Raw genomic sequence first — 21195 nt, forward strand, 5'->3', positions numbered from 1 at the left:
AATTTCCTCATCTGATCAATCTTTCTCACCCTTTCTCTGACCAAGACTTTTTTTTTTCTTTTTTTGTTCATGCTGATTTCCAATCCCACCATCTTTCATTTTTAGATCATCACCCTTTCACAAGCCAAACTCTACTTCTTTTCTCATTTGTCTCCTTGGTGAACCAGCTCAATTTTATTCTGTCCTTTTCTCTTGCTCTCTGGCTCCCTTTTTATTTAGATTGCTGATTTTTTCCTGTCAAATCTCAGCCCAAGATCACTCCCATCATCCACTGCCTTTGCTGCTATACAATTGCTGCTGAATGTAGGTGGAGAAAAAAAAAATTGTTTTTATTGGGTCCACTACAGATTTATGTTACATAATGTCAACAGAATCCTAACTGCTGCAAGGCAATTCTTTTATGCCTTTCTAATTAGCTCATCATTTCACTTCCTATAGTGAATCTTCCAAATCGTTTCATCCTTCCTCAAAGCTTCCCATGGCTCCCTTATCTGCCACCTTTTCAGCTGAGAACTTTTATGGAAACTTGAAGCCATTTGCTGAGAGCTCTCTCTTGTTTCCTCCTTATCTCAAAAATCACTCAGATGCCCTTTGCCACTATCTCCTGCTTCATCATTGTCTCATATGATGAGGTGGCTCTACTTCTTCCTTAGGCCAACCTCTCTACCTGTACACTCAGTCCTATTCTATCCCATCTCTTCCAGCAGATTGCCCCCTCTATTATCTCTCTTATCTTTGATTTCTGTTTTTTTACCTGCTTATAAACATACCCCATCCTCAAAACACTCTCACTTGATTCTTCCATCCATATTATTGTCCCACATCTTTCTTGTCTTTTATGGCTAAATGCCTAGAAAAGACCATTACAATAGATAACTCCATTTTTTCTTCTTACTTTTTTCTTAACCCTTTACAACTCAACTTCCCACATCATCATTCCACTGAAACTGCTCTCTTTAAAGTTATCAATAATCTCTTCATTGCTAAATCCAATGGTCTTGGAGAAACCCTCATTCTTCTTAGTGTAGTTGCAGCATTTGACTATTATTATTAACCCTCTTTTTGATATTTCTCTCTAGGATTTCAGTACATCCATTTTCCCCAGTTTCTTCCTACTTATTCTCTACTCACACTCATTAACTGTTGGTATACCACAGGACTCTTCTTGGGCCCTCTTCTCCCTCTATACCATTTCATTAGGTGATCTCATCAGATTCCACGGATTTAATTATCATCTCTATAATGATGATTCTCAAATGGACCTAATCAAGCTCTAAACACTGCTGACTTTCAGTCTCACATTTCCAACTGCTTTTCAGATATCTCAAATTGGATGTCTCATAGACTTCTTAAACTCAACATGTCTAAAACTGAACTCATTATGTTTCATCCCAAGCCCACCTCCTTTCCAAACTTCCCTACTACATCGAGGGCACCACTATGCTCCCAGTTTCCCAGGCTCACAATCTGGGTGCCATCATTGACTCCTCATTATGGCTTACTTCCACCCTTCCACAGCCAATCTGTTGCTAACATCTGCTAATTTAACCTTTCCAACATCTCTTGAATAAAACCCCTTCTCTGATACTGCTACTGCTTAGGTGTTTACATGCTGTCTCTTCCTTTAGACTGTAAGTTCCTCAGGGACCAGGACTTTTTTTTGTCTTTTTTGGGGGGCTCATCTCTAGTGCTTAGCACAGTCCTGGCACACAATAGGTGCTTAACAAATGCATATTAACTAACCAAAGTATCCTCCTCCTGAAATTATTCTGTGTGTTATTTCCTATGCATGTGTTTCTCCTCCCCAAGAGAATGTAAACTTTGGCTCTGCTACCCTACCCTCTGGGGGGGGGGGTTTAACTCTCTTAGCTCTGGTACTCAGAGATCCTTTAGACTCATTCTCATCACATGCCATTTCCTTCCCATTCACCCTGCAAGGCAAAATAATGTCTGTACCACTGAACTTTGTCACTGTACCTTGCTGGGGGACTAAAATGTTCTGGAACCTGGGGACCTGTCAGATGCCAGAAGTAGCCTGTGGCTCAGTGGATAAAGTGCTGGCTCTGGAGTCAGGAAGATCCGAGTTCAGATCTAACTTCAGATAATTACTAGCTTTGTGACTTTGGGCAAGTCATCTAAATCTACTCTCCTTCCTCTCTCAATTTCCTCAACTGTAAAGTGGGGATTGCAGGATTTTTTTGAGGATTAAAAGAGATGTTTGCAAAAAGTGCTTAGCACAGTGCCTGACACACAGTAGGTGACATATACATGCTTCTCCTCTTTCCTGTTTGGTGTTTTCACAGGGATATTTGGGTAGCCCCAACTATGGGCCAGGTATCATATTCTATACCAGTTTCCTTTCTTTTCTTTTTTTTTTTTTTGGGGGGGGCATCTTCTGCATGCATATAAATACTACTCACCCCCAATCTTTACAGCTTCAGAACTCCTAGTCAAACCAATACTGCTATAGTTAATAGAAAAGTCTTGCCCTTTCTTTCTGGCCCTTATCTTTTCAGTGACTTCCCAAACTAAAACACCACCACTCCCATATAGGTTTTTTCTTCATCTAGGAGCATGCAAGCTCCTAGAGAAGAGGGACTGTTTGTTGTTGTTGTTTGAGTTTTTTGTTTTTCCATTTGTATTCCCAGGACTTTTCACAGTTCTTGACCCTAACCAGTTAGATATCTGTAGTTCACAAATGAGGCTGAATGAAAGAATGAATAAAAGGTTGGTTTGGGGATATCTCTGTGTTTCTGACTCTGACTTTGTCTCTGTCTTTCTTCTGAAAGAAAGGGAGATCCTTTTCAGAAGTTAGGAATAGTCCCTGAAATCCCCCACATTGGATAAAATGTAGTCTCTCTCCTTCATAGCTTCATTCTCGGGCAACTCATTTCTCTCTATAACTTGTCTTTGACCTCTCCAAAACTCTTTCACTAATAATCCAAGAATAATCCTAAATAAAGTCAACAAGGACAGAAGAAATTTTCCTGAGAGGGTTACCCTACTGTTTCTTCCAGATGTCTGGTCTGCCTCCACCCAACTTGACCTGCCCCATGAGGACGACTCTACTCACATTCTGCTGCTGGGTGGAATCTTCCGGCCGTCCCTGAACCAGGTGACCTGTGGCTGGGGGAAGCTGGAGATTCGAGGGGCTTTGATGACAGCCGCCTCTCCGTGGGAGACACTCTGGTGCTTCTCACCCTCTTCAAAACTCCCCATATCTATAAGAGGAAAGAGAAGCAGAGAGAAGTTGTGAGAAGGGGTTGGGAATTAGGGTGGAATAAGCCAGCTCGAAGGAGAGTCTGGATCCTGTGATAGAGTTGGTGAGAGTAGAAAAAATAATGGACAGATAACATGATACAGAATGATGGATGATGGACAAATAGAAAATAGAATGGTGAAAAGAGAAGGCAATTAAGAAGTTGGGTAGTAGCATCCCTTGTCGTCCTGGCTTATCCTTTCCCAATACTTTTGGGTCCGACACTCAAGGTTGACTGAAATCAAGTGCTGTTGCCTGGGAAAGCTGGGAGGTTAGGGAGAAATAGGGTCAGGGATAATGAGGCTTACCATTAGTGCTAGTGATGCGGTCCTCAGTAACTGGGTGTGATTGGCAGAGAGGGATGGAGCACTGATAGAATTGCTCCCTGAGACAGGTGGGAAGGGGCACTGATGGGGATCAGTTTTGCTTTGTGATCCCACCCACAAGGTGATCCCTTGTGATCACCCACTTGGAGGTCGTGGGTGACCTCACCTTGCTATGTCCAGTCAGAAATATGTTCTGTCAAACTCCTGAAGTTGAATTCCCCCTGTACATTTGTCCATGGCTCATGCCATCTTTGCTTTCTACCTCACGATATCTTTTTCCTGCCCCATGCCCTCTCAACCTCCCTTCCTTATGGTGTCTTTCTCCTTCTTAGCTAATTAACTCTTTTAGGGCACTAAATCTCTTTTGCGATTTAGCTTGCCAGCTAAGGGCATACTCAAACCTCATGGGATGTTGTCTTCCTCCTAGTAAATTGTGAATTCCACTAAGGAAATTGTCTTTTCCATCATTAATTGTTAAAACCCCTTTTTTCTTGCTAACTATAGGCTCTCCCTTCTCTAAACCACCATTCTTGGTGTCTATTATATCCCTTCATTTTGTCTATAACCTCTTCTAAATAAATCTTCCTTTTGTCAGAGAATGGCCATTGTGAATTCATCACATAATTGCACCCCAACATCTAAAACTTACAATCACATTACTAGAGATACACATTTAGGTATTATTGGAAAAAAATTCTGAAAAGAGAAGGTCTTTCCTCAGCTACCACTACTCCATATCTTTCAGAAAGTAGATATGAAAATGCTCTCCTTCCTAGACCACAATAATATTAGCTGACATTTACACAGTGCTTAAAGGTTTACAAAGCACTGTTCATATATTATCTCTTATGATTCTTACAATAGCCCTAGGAGATAGATGCTATTATAATCTTAATTTTAAATATGAGAAATCTGAGCCTGGGATAGATTAGTGCTTTCTTCTATACTATTTCATTGGGTGTTCTCATCAGATTCCGTGGACTTAATTATCATCTCTATCCTAATGATTCTCAAATGCATCTAATCAAGTTCAGAGTCCCTCAGCTAGGAAGTATCTGAAGCAGGATCTGAACTAAATTCATCTTTCAACTGTATTATCGACTGTCTAGATATGGCAGGAGGGGAAGAGAAGTGAATAGCATCCGAGTCCTGACAAAGCACCCTTTCTGATTTGGCACGTTGCTGAGGAAAAACACTTATCCTTGAAGTGATGAGCTGAAAGCCAAAGAGGAAATGGAAGAGCAAATGAGGAAGGTGTGAGACTGCTCAGGCTGGTTGCCCCACTGGGGACTTTCAGAGGAGAGACATCTGGGGACCTGCCTCTGCTCTACTTCCAGAAGGCAGAAGACAAACAGAGGTTGCAGCTGTGCAAGCCCCAAATGAAACTTGGAAGATTTTTTTTTTAAGGGGAGGAATTGGGAAAATGAAGTCCCTTCAGTCCCTAGAAAAAGTAAGGAGATGAGAGAAGAGGGTAGCTAAAGCAAATAAAAGTGGAGTCCTAGAAGGAGAGAGAACCATCTCTTAGTACCTAAGAGACATTTTCAGGGCAGAAATAAGGGTATTTGGGCAAAATCCCAGCATGCTTCTGCCTCCTCCTCTGCTCCCTCTTTCCTTTTGACTTGTAGCCAATCACTTTTAGGACAAGGTTTTCTTTATAATATATCAAATTGGGATTAGTGTTTCATAAAGAGTAGGAAAAAAAGGTGTGATCCAGCACCTCCTTTATCTTTCCTCCCTATTCCCTGGGGTTCAGGAAGGACCTTTCTTCTTATTCTTTTTTAGAAGGATATCAAATCTTAGCTTGACCTTGCTGACTACCTTCCCATTCTTCTCAGTGGCAGGGAAAACCTACCAGGAGACCTGATCTTGGTCTATTTAATAAATGGGAACCACCATGGATTCACTAATTCACAGTAATGCCCAAATGACTGATAAGCCCTTATTGTGCCCTAGACTTTAGGGATACCCAGAGGATCAGGGATTTAATCAATGGGAACTTAGCTCCACCATAAAGATCAGATTGCCACAAACTATAATGATTTAATGCAGTTTTTTTTAAATCTTTGGGTTTTTTTTAAATGTTATGGCTCTCTTGGGTAGTCTGGTGAAGGTTTTTGATTCCCTGTCAAAAGAATGTTTCTAAAATTCATGCAATTAAATTATACATCTATATTATTATTATTACACATGAAACCAATTATACTGAAAAAATTAACAAAATATTAAAAGAACAATTTTACAAATATAAAGCAATAACCCCTGATTTTAGAAAGTCAGTCCTATGGAGTTATTTGGGGCACACACAGGTTAACTGACTTGTTGAGGGTCACACGCACCAGGAGCAATTCTGTCTAAGGAAAGATTTCAACCCTGGTTTTACCGACTCCAAGCCCAGTACATTTAACTGCATAATAGATTGCCTCTGGGCAGTTATGGCTTCTTGCATTTTAAAGAGAGAAAATTCCTTAAATGAAAAGGGAAAAATCTCTACCAGTGAACTAATCCTCCCTGACTGTGCTGCCTGGCTTCCTGTAAGCTGAGGCTTGCTCAACTAAAGTCTCACTTTCTACAAAAAGTCTGTCTTGTCCTCCTACCCCCCACCCTGGAATAAGACAGCTAGGTGGAATTGGAGTCAAATTAGACTGGAGTCAAATTGGAGTCACATTGGATCTGAGTTCAACTTTGACTTTAGACATTTATTAGCTATGTGATGCTAAATAAATAACTTAACATTTACCTTCCTCAGTTTCTTTTTCTATAAAATGATGATAATAATAGCTCCTACCTTCCAGGGTTGTTGTAAAGATAAAATGAAATAATATTTTGTAAAGGGCTTTGCAAATGTAAAAAAAAATCTATGTAATATTTTTGTTAATGTTCAGTTATGCCTGACTCTTCATGACCTCATGGACTTGATCTTGCCAACTGTCCACTGTTCATCTGTCCCTCCAAAAGTTCTCACTCCTTTCAGTGGCAGGGAAAAGCTACCAGGAGACCTGATCTTGGATCTTCTGTTTAATAAATGGGAACCACAAAGGATTCACTAATTCACAGTAATGCCCTAATGGGAATTGTCCAGGGTTTTCCTTGACAAAGATATTGAAGTGGTTTACTATTTGATGGCATTAGATTACCTCTAATTGCCATTTGATATCATTAGATTACCTCTAATTTATCCAGAATCTATCTTGCTTGTATATTGTTATTTGCATATTTCTTCCCATTAGACTTGAGGGTAGGGAACTAAGCAGCTATTGCACAGAATGCTGGCTTTGCAATCAGGAGTACTGGACTTTTGGTCTGAGACACTAGCTGTGGGACCTTAGTCCCTTAACCTTGTATGCCTCAGTTTCCTCATCTGTAAAATGAGCCGGAAAAGGAAAGAGCAAACTTTTGCAATGTCTTTGTTAAGCAAACCCCAAATGAGTGAGTCAGTGGAATAGATTAGGTACACAAGATATAGTAGTGACTTTAGTAATGTATTTGATGAATCCAAAGACTTTAGCTACTCGGATAAGAACTCATTATTTGACAAAAACTTCTGGGAAGACTAGAAAATAATAGATCTTAAATTAAGTATAGACCAACATCTTCCACCATACACCAAGATAAGATCAAAAAGAGCACAGGATTTAGACATAAAGGGTGATATTGGAAGCATTAGGAGAGTAAGGTATAGTTTGCCTACCAGATCTATAGAGTAGGGAAGAATTTAGGAAGAAATAAAACATTGAGGACATACAAAATGCAAAATAGATAATTTGATTATTTTAAACTAAAAAGTTTTTACACAAACAAAACTAGTGCAATCAAGATCAGAAGGAAAACAGAAAGCTGGAAAATAATCTTTTTTTGCAAGTGTCTCTGATAAAGATATCATTTCTCAAATATGTAGAGAACTGAGTAGAATTTATAAAAATATAAGACATTCCCAATTGATAAGTGGTCAAAAGATATGAACAGGTTGTTTTCAGATGAAGAAATCAAAGTTATCTAGGCATAGGAAGAAATGTTCTAAATTACTATTGATTAGAGAAATGCAAATTAGAACAACTCTGAGTTACCACCTCACATCTATCAGATTGGATAATATAACAGAAAAGGAAAATGATAAATGTTGGGGAGGATATGGGAAAATTGGGAAGCTAATGCACTGTTGTTGAAGATGTGAACTGATCCAAACATGGGATGTAATTTGGAATTAAGTCCAAAGGACAACCAAACTGGGCATACCCTCTGATCTAGCAATACTACTTACTAGATCTGAATCACAAAAAAGATCATAAAAGAGGGAAAGCTCTTTCTGACAGCTACAAAAAATATTTACAGCAACTTTTTTTGTGGTGGCAAAACAAAGGGAATTTGAAGAATCAATTGGGGAATGGCTGAACAAATTGTGGTATTACTATTATGCAATACTATTATGTCATAAGAAAGATGAGCAGGCAGATTTCAGAAAAATCTGGAAAGACTTATTTGAATTGATGCAAAAATGAAATAAGCAGAACCAGAAGAACATTACATTGTACACAGTAATAGGTGACCAACTATGAATGACTTAGTTCTTTTCAGTGCTCTAAAACAATTTAAAAAGATTCATAATGAAAAATGCTATCCATATTCAGACATTAAACTGACAGACTCTGGATGCAGATTGAGACATACAGACTATTTTAACTTTTTTTTTTTTTTTGGGTATTTTTTCCCTTTTGGTCTGTTTCTTCTTTCACAACTATGACTAATATGGAAATATGTTTTACATGATTGTACATATATAACCTATATCAAATTGCTTACCATTTTAGGAAGAGGGAAGTGAGGGAGAAAAACTCAAATTTTTATAAAAATGGATATTAAACAGCTAGGTGATTCAGTTCCAATGGTCTTGTGATGGAGTGAGCCATCTGCACCCAGAGAGAGGACTGTGGGGGACTAAATGTGGATCACAACATAGTATCATCACTTTTTTATTGTTGTTCGCTTGCATTTTGTTTTTTCCCATTTTTTTCCTTTTTGATCTGATTTTTTTTAATGCAGCATCATAATTATGGAAATATGTATAGAAAAATTCCACGTATTTGACTTATATTGGATTACTTGTCTCTGGGGAGGGAATAGGAGGAAGGGAAGGAGAAAAATATTTGGAACACAAAGTTTTGCAAGGGTGAATATTGAAAACTTATCTATGCATATGTTTTGAAAATGAAAAGCTTAAAAAAAGTTCTTAGGCACAATGTCTACCTCATATTAAGCTCTAAAATTTTTTTAAAAAGAATGTTAAAAACTATTTTTACAAATAGTTGAAAAAATACTAAAAAAGAAAAAGAAAACCCCAAATGAGGTCACAAAAAGTTGGAAATGACTAAACAAAAGGGATTATTTTTGCCTTTCTTTTTATCCCCAGAGTTTAACCTGGTGCATGGCACATAGAAGGCAGTTAATAAATGTTTGTTGACTATTTAGACACTAGCAAACCCCAAAACTTTTTGTCACTTGTAAAGTATTGTATAAGTTTAAGCTATTACCACTAATGATAACTGTAAATATCATTGTTGATAACTATAAGAGGGTCTTGACCAGTGCTTGAAACACTTGGGATTTTTTTTTTTGGTAGAAGAGGAGGGGACAGGGAATAGGAAGGGAAGAATCACATCCATAGGACTGGCTCTGCTCAGCAGGGATTGGTGGCTACGTCTTGCTCCCAGGCTAGAAAGATTGACATTTGTACTGAAGACATAGTACATGAGTATGTCTGAGTGGTGTCGAGGTGCCGTGGGACTCATTTAAAGGATGAGAGTGGCTTTGGCAGGATCCAAAGTAATCCAGAGCTGATGACAGGGTGACAGTACGACCTTGGCTGGCTGAGTGAGGAAGATGACTTCTGGTCAGCTCTCAGGCATCTCAGCCATCTCTCCTCATTTTTACATGCTGCAAATGCATAAGAACTTTAAAAAACAAGAAATAAAAGTTGAGTGGGAAAAGGAAAGAGGGGATGGGGGGGAGCTGTTTTATTGACTTCCCTTTAATTGCTGTAATTAAAAACATGTAAAAGAATCTTTTTTAAATGACTTTGCCATTATCATTAGTTGTTAGCACAGCTGACTTATTAATTTCTCATTAGGACTTTGATTTGCATTTTCTTTTTGGGAAGGGGGAATTCATGCTGGGAAAGAGGCAGAGATGGTACCTATCTTGTCCATTCCCTCCTTGGAAAAATCTGGAGAGTTATTATTCTGGGGATATTGGTCACTTAGAGATTTTGGGCCCACTTAGGGGATTCAGGATCACAGATTGAGAGCTGGAATTGATATTAGAGGTAATTTTACAGATAAAGAAACTGAGACCTGGAGAGTAAAAGTGAGATATAAAGCTGGGGAGGGGCCTCATTATGTCCAATACTTTCATATATCAAATCAAGGTTAAGGCAAGATTGGATATGGAAGGAAACTCAGACCCAGGGAGGTGGTGGTTTGTTCAAGGTCATACAGATGGTAAGTGTCAGAGGCACTCTACCCTGGAGGAACAGAAGCAGAAAGGAGGCCACACAGGGGAAGGGTGTACCTTCTCCATTTTCTAGTTATGAACCTGATGCACTTGAGTTTTAAAAAGTGCAGCTGCTGCAGGGACCTGGAGGTCAGGACTGGGAGAGTGGAGCGGGCAAAAAGCCATTTTGCTTCTTTCCATGGGCTAGAAGAAGAGAGCCATATGTTGAAAAATCAGTGGAGCCTCTTTCTATAAAGCCTACTAGATTAATCCCACCCAAGAAGCAAACCCCTATTCAGCCTTTAAAAAATTCAGTTTTTACTATATAGATTTGTACATTTAAATATGTTTCTCTGGAATCATTTTAAGACAGAGAGAGAGAGAGAGAGAGAGAGAGAGAGAGAGAGAGAGAGAGAGAGACGGAGAGAGAGAGACGGAGAGAGAGAGAGAGAGAGAGAGAGAGAGAGAGAGAGAGAGAGAGAGAGAGAGAGAGAGAGAGACGGAGAGAGAGAGACGGAGAGAGAGAGAGAGAGGGAGAGAGAGGGGGAGAGGGAGAGAGAGGGAGAGGGAGAGGGAGAGGGAGAGGGAGAGGGAGAGGGAGAGGGAGAGAGAGAGGGAGAGGGAGAGGGAGAGGGAGAGGGAGAGGGAGAGGGAGAGGGAGAGGGAGAGGGAGAGGGAGAGGGAGAGGGAGAGGGAGAGAGAGAGAGGGAGAGAGAGAGAGACAGGGAGAGAGAGAGAGACAGGGAGAGAGAGACAGGGAGAGAGAGACAGGGAGAGGGAGAGAGGAACATGATTTTTAGTCATGTCCAACTTTTCCTGGCTCCAGGAACCACAGCATCCAGGCCCTTCTATCCTCCATTATCTCTCAAAGTTTGTTCAACTTCATGTTCATTATTTCCATGACAGCATCCATCCATCTCATCCTCTGTCATGTCCTTTTTTAACCTTCAATTCTTCCCAGAATCAGGGGTTTCTCCAAAGATTCCTGTCTTCTCATTAGGTAGCCAAGTGTATCCTCTTTCTAACCAGATTAACTTTCCTTATCCAGTATGAGCAGAGAGAATCTGAGTTTCTCCTCTTGGACTGTTTTTGCCTTTTTTTGCATTCTACGTGGAACCTAGTAGACACTTAATAAAAGCTCGTTGACTCGCCTTGCCTTGGGTATCCTTTAACTTGCTGATGTTATACAACATACAGGTATCAAGATTCCAGACCTTCACACGGATTAACCTCTCAAGCTTTTTACCTCCAACTCCATAGATATTTCTGTTTGGAAGTTTTCCATGTACCACCCTAATTTCATTTATTTCAAAATGAATCATAGATCAAAAACAAGAAGGGATCTTAGAGAGACGTCATCCTATTCAACTCTGTTATTTCACAGAAGAGGAAACCAAACCCCAGAAAAATTAACACACTTTTATCACAAGTCTGTTATGTGCAAAGAACTGTGATAAATATATAGTTGGAGAGAATGCCTACCCTGCAAGTCAATACATCACCCTCATGATGTCACTGATCCTCTTTGAGAGATGAAGGAAGAACAACAAGAGAAATATGAAAGTTTATTCTCTACCAGGTTCCTATCTTACCAAAAACTGATAAAAAATGGACAGAATATACAGGCCCAAGATGACAGCAACTGTAGGTCAGAAGAGTCAAAACTGTTTTATGTCTCCAAAAGGAAATTATTACTGAGCTGTACTGCTTATTAGGGAGTGAGGTGCCCTGGAAGGAAGACCAGAGTTTAAATTTATTCCTAGACTATTACTAGCTATGTGACCTTGGGTAAGCCATTTGTCTGAATTTTATCAACTGTAAAATGGGGAAAAATAGCACCTAGCTTAAAGGGTTGTTATGGGAATCTAAGGAGATAATAATTGTAAAATACTTAGCACAACACCTAGAACATAGTAGACACTTTTAATATATACTTATCTCTTTCCCCTTACTTGGAGAGAATATGTACCAGCAAACCTTTGGAACCTGTCTGTATAGACTAAAAAAAAATCTCTAGAAGGAGTTAGGGAAAATATGAACACCCTACTGAAGACATTTCTATGAAGCATGCATGAGCATAAACATTCAGTAATCAGAAATTTTCCATAGTTGACAAAGTATGATGAGAGCAGAATTTCTCTGTGTATGGCTTGCATGCAAGGATCTATTCTGAATACAATGGAGAGTTTAAAAGTGTGCTATTCAAGCTTTGGCAGAAGCCAAGACCAGAGCTATACCTTGTCTTTTCTTTTCTTTTCTTTTTCTTTTTCTTTTTTTTTTTTTTTCAAAAGGAAGGCTACTGAACATGCTGAGACCTAAGCAGAAGGCATAAAGGTAACCTTTGGAGGGCATTCATACAATGCTATGAGAAGGATCTCACAAACTTTTTTTTAAATGTCATATTTGATAATATTTAGGTGAGAGTTACATTTTTCTATTCATTTATGCTTTGGAAGAGAGAGAATGGAGAAAACTCACAACTAGCAAATCTTTTAACTAAGACCAGCTGAAGCTTTCTAATATCTCTGGACCAGTTGTGACTTCAGCTCACAAAAGCTCATAGAGAAACAAGCAGTAATATGAGGTTTCAGTTCTACTCTAGGAGCAACAGTAAGGTGTCCTGTTGCAAAATCTTCGTGTCTAAGGAAGACATCAGATAGCAGAGAAAGCAACTGATATTAGATGAAATCTAAAAAAGAGCCCTGGAGAACGGATGGGGTCTTGCAAAGAATATACAACCATTGTTGTCCAAGGGGGAGTTAATTATTCCTTGGGCATCAAGAACATAAGAATGATGGAAAGTCAGCCATGTGGGCTGTGACAAAGACCCACCAAACTTTTACAGATGAAATAAATATTGGTCCAATTTGAAGAGGAAGGAAGGAAACAGGCATTTATTAAACACCTACTATATACCTGATACTGGATTAAGTGTTTTACTTATTATCTAATTTGATCCTCAATAACAAACCAGTGAGACAGAACCTATATTATTCCTATTTCATAGTTGGAGAAACTGAGGAATTTGGTGGTTAAGTGATTTGTTCACTTCCCATAACTAGTAAGTATATGAGGCTGGATTTGAACTCAGATCACCTTAGATCCAGTGCTCTATGCTGCCTCTAGGTAGACAAGATCCTGACAGTGATTTGGATGAAAGAAATATTGCATTTTGGTATCCTTCTGAGAATCAGGGCACGATGGGAGCTGAAAAAAAGTGCTTATCCAAAGTCAAATACTAGAGGGAATATAGACAATGACAGCACGGATGCAAGGGAAGGAGTTCAAAAGGCAGACTCACCTTAGCCTAAGGGATTTTGCTAGCTGGCTAGGTACAACTGGAGGTCTGATGTACAAAAAAGCTGAAATAGCCCCTGAAGCTATAACCTTTAAAGACCTGAGGATCCTTCCCAGCAGGGAAAAAGCCTTATATTAGTGGCACTTAAAAAGAAAACTGGCAGTGGAGAAACAGCAGTGGGCAATTCAGTGTCAAGTGCCAACAAATGATAGAGCAGGAGAGTGAATAGCCCAGCAGAAAGCAGTAATAGCAGCTGCTCGCAGCATGATGACATCACAGGACATTCTATAACATCAGCACCTCTTTAGGGAAGTGGAGCTTGACAATGTTGAAGGCAGAGAGAGGTTCCATCTGGGACAAAGACCTGGGAATATGAACTGCTTTGACTATAGGTGTTCCCTAATCTCACACAGATATTCCCTGCACATGTTCCTTTTCCCAAAGGTATTTGGGAACCTGTGAGAGGGTAGAGCCCAATGTTTATGGAATAATCTCATGTCACTCTTTTATTCAACTGGACTGATCATTTTACTTAGTTTCCCCCATCTACAAAATGAAAAAGTTGGATTATATGATCTTTGAGTTTTCTTCCAGCTTTAGATAGAGTATTCTATCATGATTCTATAAATGATTTTGTTAGAATGTGAGTTTCCTTGGGGGACTGTTATATTTTTTATAACTCCCAGTTATTGTTCGTTCCTCTTTTTTGAAGAGAACCAATGACTTCTTGGGGTGTTCTTGACTTGCACTTGAGTTGGATTTAAATGAGGGAGAGTTGCACAAAGTTATCAGTCTCACTCTTTCTTCCAGTCACTGAAGTTCAGTAGTAGGATGAAAATCAAAACAACTGGTACTGTCCCAGGATACAATGGATGATCTTGACTTCTTCAGTGTCTGAACAAGCTCTAAGTGCTCCACAGCTCCTGTTACAGCTACCTTCATGGTCATTGGAACAAACAGTTCTCATCCTCCCATTCTGCCAGGGAAAATCTTTTCATGCTTGGGGTAGACATCCTTCTAATTCACCAATAGATTTGAGGCCTGTCAGTTATTGAATGTGTAGTGCAGTGCCTAGCACATAGTAGGTACTTAATAAACGCTTGTTGATTGATTGGTTCTGATTCTATAATCCCAAATGTCTTTTATCCTGAATTAACATATTTCCTAGCTGGTCTGCTAAAAGGAACATTAGTGGGGGCTTACAAGTTTGGTTTTGAATAGAACTTTTTGGAGAAAGTTCAAGGCAAAGTGGAAAGGAAAGAATATAATCAATATATATAATCAATATATAAAATCAATATATAATCAATATATAAAAAAGGACCCAGAAAAAGGTTACAAACATTTTTTTAAACTATCTGGTCTTGCTCTAGGAGGGAAAGAAAATGGCAGGAGAGGAAAGATGAAAGCAGAATGGTATATCAGGTGAAAATTTAAGAGACCTAATTCTAGTCCTGGCCTTAGCCAGATTTGTAACTATAGCAAATTAATTCTTTTTTTTTTATGGTTCTCATTCTCTTCCTCTGAAAATGAGGTGTCCTGACTAGTTTCCTTCCTGTTTGGTCAGCATAAAAAAGGTTGTTCACAGTTGGTTAGGGGACAAATATCCATTGTTAGTGCAGATGTACTGTCCGGACACATCTCAGTAAAGAAGTGGTAGATTACAGGAACAGAATAAAGCGTACACCTTCAGGTCAATGTACTGGTTTGCTTCTATGACAAGAATTGTATAACAGAAGTGATCCAGTGATCTGATGGATTGGGGCACCTCCAATGGAGCTGGGCTTGTGAAAAGTAAAATACTTTATTAGTTTTTGCAATTGTAGGACTTTATTGAAGATGATTTGTGGGTTTCCCCAAGGACTGAAAACCAAACCCAGAACTGAAGCTTCTTTATAAGAAAGGAGTCACCTTCTAGGTTATGGGTCACATTTTTTAAAATTGTACTTTGTTGTTATGAGGGAGGATTTGGGAGTAGAAAGGGTCACAGAAAGGTGTGATAGAGGAGTAATGGTAATTTTAAATCAAGCATCATTAAACCATTTAAAAATGAATCACTTGAATCCAAAGGGGTAGACGATTTATCAGTTTTCTTCCTCTATTCATCCCTGCCTCATTTCTCATTTATGGGCTTCCATTTTGATCTTGCATCCCTCAACAATGGATCTTCTAGTCCTCATCTTTCACTCTTTAATTAATAAGCATTTATTATATACCTACTATGTGTCAGGAATTTACTAAATGAAACAGGTCCTCTGGAAGAGCTTAAAATCTAATGGGGAAGATAAGTATGCAAATATAAATTTATAAGTACACAGTATAAAATACAAATTAATGTAAAATAGTTAAATTACGGTGAACACTAGAATTTGAAAGGACCAGGAAAAGCTTCATGAAGTTTATGCTTGAGCTGCCTCTTAAAGGAAGAAGGAGAATCTATAGCACAGAGGGAATGAGGAAAAACACTGCAGTCATCAACTAGTGAGTGCAAAAGTAGAAGGAAAAAGGAGATGGAGGAATGCGTGTGAAGAATCAAGAGAAGGCCAATTTGACTCTCTGGGAGAAAAATAGGAATGTTGGAGTGCTCCTGGATGAGGAGTCATGTCCAGTGAGGCTGGAAAACTATGTTGGAGCAAAGATGCAAGGGCTATTAAAGCTAAAGAAAAGAATTTATTTTGGTTCAAGGGGCCACAGGAAGGAATAGAATTTACTGAGTAGGGAGTGACATGGTCAGATCTGAAATTATGGTAAATATATAAAGAGCTTTAAATGTCCCCAATCACTAAAATTAAACTTAAGCAATAGTACTGGAAAGTAAGGACAGGCTGAGATGGATTATCTTCCATCCATAGCTGAGTTATCTGAGGCCTTGGGCTAATTGAGTGTATCAAATGAGAGCACATCATGAACTGAGAGGAGGAGTTGAGAATGGGACCAGGTCTCTTTGCTGCTTCCCAGCTCTGGGAACAGATTTCCATTCCTGTTTCAATCCTACCTCCTCACTTATCACCATCACTAGAAGAAGCAGGCCACTCAGAAATATTCATTAGCTTGTTAGAGCTTTCTCAGCTCCTGGAATGAGCTTCCTGGGGGACTCCCCAATTCCCCAGGCTTTTCAACTAAAGAGGTTGCAAAGAGCTCTTTCCACTTTAAGATTTCACTGAGAGGATAGCTGCAAGCTCTTTTATTAAAGGGAATGACAACTTCTGGAGAAAGAGAATTTCTAAAATATAAAACAGCTGAAAGATTGGGGGCCCAAGTGTCAACAATTGAAGCTTGAGGAGCTGCTGTATGATGGGCTAGCGTTTAATTCTGTGGCTTTCCACAGGTTTATATTCCAGGGTTATATGTTGTCTGCTCTTGAGGAGAAGCCTGCAGTCGCCTTTCCTATGGCTTTTTTCTCTTTCCAAAGTTCCCTGATGAGGAGCCTGGTAACTACATTCCTCCTCAAAAGCTGGCCACTTTAACATGATGTTAGTCTGGTATGTTTTCCACTCAGCTAGGTAACAAATATGGTGATAACCAAATACCAAAAGCTTCCTGAAGGTTGGGCTGCCAAGCATGATCACTTGGATTTTGAGAAATGGGAAAGAAGAAAGAGGAAAATTCTTAGCACTCTCCCTGGGGGAAAAGTAGGAAGATTGGAAGTGGGTATTCTGGGCATCTAGGTGACACAGTGAAGTCAGAGAGACAAGAGTTCAAATCTTGCCTTGGGTACTTGCTAGCCATGTAACTCTGGATAACATTTTTCTCAGCTTCAGCTTCTTCATCTATAAAATGGGAATAATCATAGGACCTACTTATTTAGGTTGACATAACATAGGTAAAGGGATTTGTAATCCTCAAAGTGCATGCCCTCTCCCAACTCTCTCTCTCTCTCTCTCTCTCTCTCTCTCTCTCTCTCTCTCTCTCTCTCTCTCTCTCTCTCTCTCTCTCTCTCTCTCTCTCTCTCTCTCTCTCTCTCTCTCTCTCTCTCTCTCTCTCTCTCTCTCTCTCTCTCTCTCTCTCTCCCCCCTCCCTCTTTCTCTCTCTCCATATATATGTATATATATACATACACATATATATCTATATCAATATTCACTGCTATTATGAAGGAGGAAGGGGAAGGAAAAAACATGTATCTATTATGTGTTAGGTACTCTGCCAAGTGCTTTACAAATATTATTCTATTTGATCCTCACAAAAACTGTGTGAAGTACATATTGTATATAATCCCGTTGTTTTGGTCTGTATCAGATTCTCTAATAGGTAACCATGGCTGGAATGAGCCAAGTGGCTCACATCATTGTTTGTTTTTCTTTACAAGGGGAATATTTATCTTCCTGTGATTTTTCAGTGTTTCAGAACAGTCATATTCCTTTTCAATTACATCTCAAACCCCAAACAAGCCAGCCAGGAACTCAGCCCAGAGTTTGGGGCTGTCCCCTCAAACTCTCCTGTTTCCTGGGTTCAGACCTCCTTGATCTAAGTTGACAGTGGTTTAGATCTACTATGTCATTTAGGATGAAGGCAAGGCCCAGAAATACTTTACCCTACATTGTTAAAAAAAAGATAGGATTTGAGGGGAAAGGTCATATTTGGGTAAAATATATTATAATAATTATGTATTATATGTACATTATTATAATTACATATTATACATTGTATTTTTGTCCCAGGTCACTGCTTTTGACCTCTTCCATCTCTCTCAACCCCAAACTGAGAACTTCCCGAGGGCAAAGACCATGTCTGTTTCAATTTTTGTATGCAGCACCTAACTGATGTCAGATCCAAATGTGCCCTTTAGCAAAAGTTGTATGATGGTGATTAAAAGGCAATGATTCTATTCAAAACACAACATGACCTTGGTTCTGTGACTTGTTGGAATATCAGGAGTAGTGAACCTGAATCTTCTCTAAAAATGGAGAATGGCATTAGCCCGAGGGATAACATGTACCTTTTGCAATTTTCCAGAAAAGCTGAGAATGGATGGCAGACAGGTAGGAAGTAACAGATTTGAGATGAGTCCTTGGACATCCTGCTGGTCAAGCAAGATGAACTAACGACCCTAACTAAAAGAGGCAATTTTGTTTTCACAGTCATAATTGAATCACTGAAACTGAATGGGATGAGATCCATAACAGGATCTCCAGAGTTTAGGCTGCTTCTCCCTTCCTCTCAAATGTTGCCATAGATGTTTGATGAGGTGGAAGAGTGTTTTACCTGGGGGGGCTTAGAGGTTCAAAGTACACTGTCTCTTTAAGTTTCTTTTCACGTAATGTAGTTGGTGATGAAAAGAGGAAAAAAAAGTATTTTTGTAGGAAAAATTTATGTTTATATTAACTGTCAGTGGAAGTGTCATACTACTGCTGTTATAGATGAACATTTTTGAAATCAGGAGTAGGGAGGAATAGGAAAAGGAATTTGTTTTAAAGACATTAACAGTGTTTCAAAAGCTAATCTTAAATTGTATTATAAGCATTTGTATAAAGAAACAACTTTTCAAATAGGATTTAAGTAATTTTGGATAGAAAATGAACTGTGGTATAAATATAAAAGCTCAAATCACCTCATGATCATGTGGAATGATACCTTGTTTCTTTGGGAACAGTTTGCAGTTTTAAAGAGGCAAAGGGATAACTTTTATTTGCAAAAGATTCAATAAATGGGTGAATAATCATCGTTTCTAGGACACTAAAGAAGATGTTAGACCATGCTGGAGATTTAGATCTTCATGAAACTATGGTACCTCAGCTGTTTTGCCTTAAGGAACACAAAATTTAAGAACAAAAAAAGGAAATCACATAAACATTTGAAGACTAAGATATGATAAAAAAAAACTATAGGTCTCGTTGGGGAAATTTGGGGAATTGTTACCTTTTAAGTGAAAGATAAGTCACTAGGTAGGACTCTCATTTAAGCCACTGAAGAATCAGAGGAAAGAGCTAATCTATGAATATGAGAAGAATGGAGGTGGGAGGATGAAAAACTGCTCTGTTAGCACTGTGGCAGCTAGATGTAGTCAGAGGATAGAAAACACTACCATTGAGTGATTCCAGATTGGTGGTAAGAATTAATTAATTGCATTAGCTTCAATAAGTGACCCTGGTCTTTTCAATGACATCTAGAGATGGTCTTTGTTGCTTTCTTCTGGCACATCTGGTTGGAGAGGGAAAAGAAGAGGGCTCTTCCAGCTGCTCTGAATCCAAATGATGGCTTAGCTTTGTTTGCACCGTATAATGTACCAAATAGGTTTGTGTTGCTATGAGCTTTATTCTGAATGGATAAAGCAGCATTTGGGTGAGTGAAGAACTAACTACCTGCTGCTCTGTATGATCCAAAGACAGTCAGTTAGGTTTAGAGGGAAATGTTACTCACATTAAGAAGTAACAATTTCTAAACTCTCTGAGGTAAGTTGGAATCTGGAAGACTGAAGTTCAGATCCAGCCTCAGACACTAGCTGTGTGATCCTGAGTAAATTCATTTAATCTCTCTCTGCCTGCCTCAGTTTCCTTATCTATAAAATGGAGATAATATGGCATCTACTTCCCAAGGTTATTATGAGGATATGACATATTTATAAAGTGCATTGTAAGCCTTAACGGGTTCTATAAATGCTAGCTATATATTATTAAACAACTTTTAGAGGATATTTTAAGTTGAAAAAAAGCTTATAAATGCTATAACTGAGTAAATAAGAGATGAGGGCTTGTCCAGTGGAAAGCAGTGAGACTGAGACAAGCAATTAACAGAGAAATAACTTCACATAGTTCAGATGTTCCTGAATGGACCAATGACAAGAAAGTCTGTAGTCTAGAGTTGTGAGTATTACTAAGTACATGGGTTTCTCTTTCTCATTTGTTTCACAGCCAGCTTCCTACAAGTGTGTTCCCACTCTTCCCCATAGATATCAAAAGCACGGGTGGGAGACTGTGATGTAGGTTTATATGCAGATTGTGTTATATTTAATTATTTTTACATCTGTTTTAGTATAAAAGAATCTACAATGTTATTACTTTTAAAATTGTTAAATAAATGATTATGTTCATGATTTGAAGGTGTCATTATTGTGAGTGGCTTGGCTGTGTAAATATCAGGCACTCTGAATTACATTATAAGTGACAAGTTATGTGGATAGGAAGCAAATCAAAGGTGACTTAAAAACTAGATTAATGAAGAGAGAGAGTACATTTTCCCTCAATAGGGTTATCCCTGGACTTTCAGAGAGTTTGAGTGTAACTGTGGTTTTGGTATTTCCTTTTATGTGAGGGCAGGTTGGAGGAAGTAAATGACTCTAGGAAATAGTAGATTCATATTGTGATAATTCGTTACATTAGTGGGTGGTTAGTTCACATCATGACACTAATGATGATAATCATTCCAATATCATTACATATATGTTACTCAAAGTTTCTAGGGGCTTCTTTCAGGGAGATGCTATGTAGTGATGCAGAGGAAAAGGAAGATGTCACGTAGCCAGGTTCAGTACTATGCTTCTAGCTTTGGATCAATACATGAAAATCTGGCAGCCGTCAGACTGGGAATGGAAGCTGGGTGCTGTAGAGATACCAGTAAAAGCTAAGAGCAGCTAAGAGCATGGACAAACAGGAATTAGGAGAGTAATAGACAGTAGATTGTGTCAAAGTAACAGTCAGAGTGAGACACAGTCCATTCCCTCTTTTCTTCCCATTCTTTCCTGGAGGGAATCTTCCCGAAGTATCACTTCCTCTTACCTGTCCAATAATATTTATTTCCCATTTTCTCCTCAGTTTTTTTTTTTTTTTTGAGAGGGAGAGGAGGAACAGGGGATGGAGAAAAAAGGAAGAGTTTCAACCTCCGTCTGCACT

The 21195-nt window shown here is 38.9% G+C and overlaps 1 protein-coding gene across 1 annotated transcript in view; it reads right to left on the reverse strand.

The window, feature by feature from the left end:
* The window catches only part of SDK2 (sidekick cell adhesion molecule 2), a 426366-nt gene that overhangs the window by 158861 nt on the left and 246310 nt on the right, over nt 1-21195 (reverse strand). Inside the window, 1 exon segment of the mRNA XM_074260670.1 lies at nt 3074-3221. Coding sequence (XP_074116771.1) covers nt 3074-3221 — 148 coding nt within the window.

This window comes from Sminthopsis crassicaudata, chromosome 4, assembly GCF_048593235.1.
Source record: "Sminthopsis crassicaudata isolate SCR6 chromosome 4, ASM4859323v1, whole genome shotgun sequence".
Classification (NCBI taxonomy): Eukaryota; Metazoa; Chordata; class Mammalia; order Dasyuromorphia; family Dasyuridae; genus Sminthopsis; species Sminthopsis crassicaudata.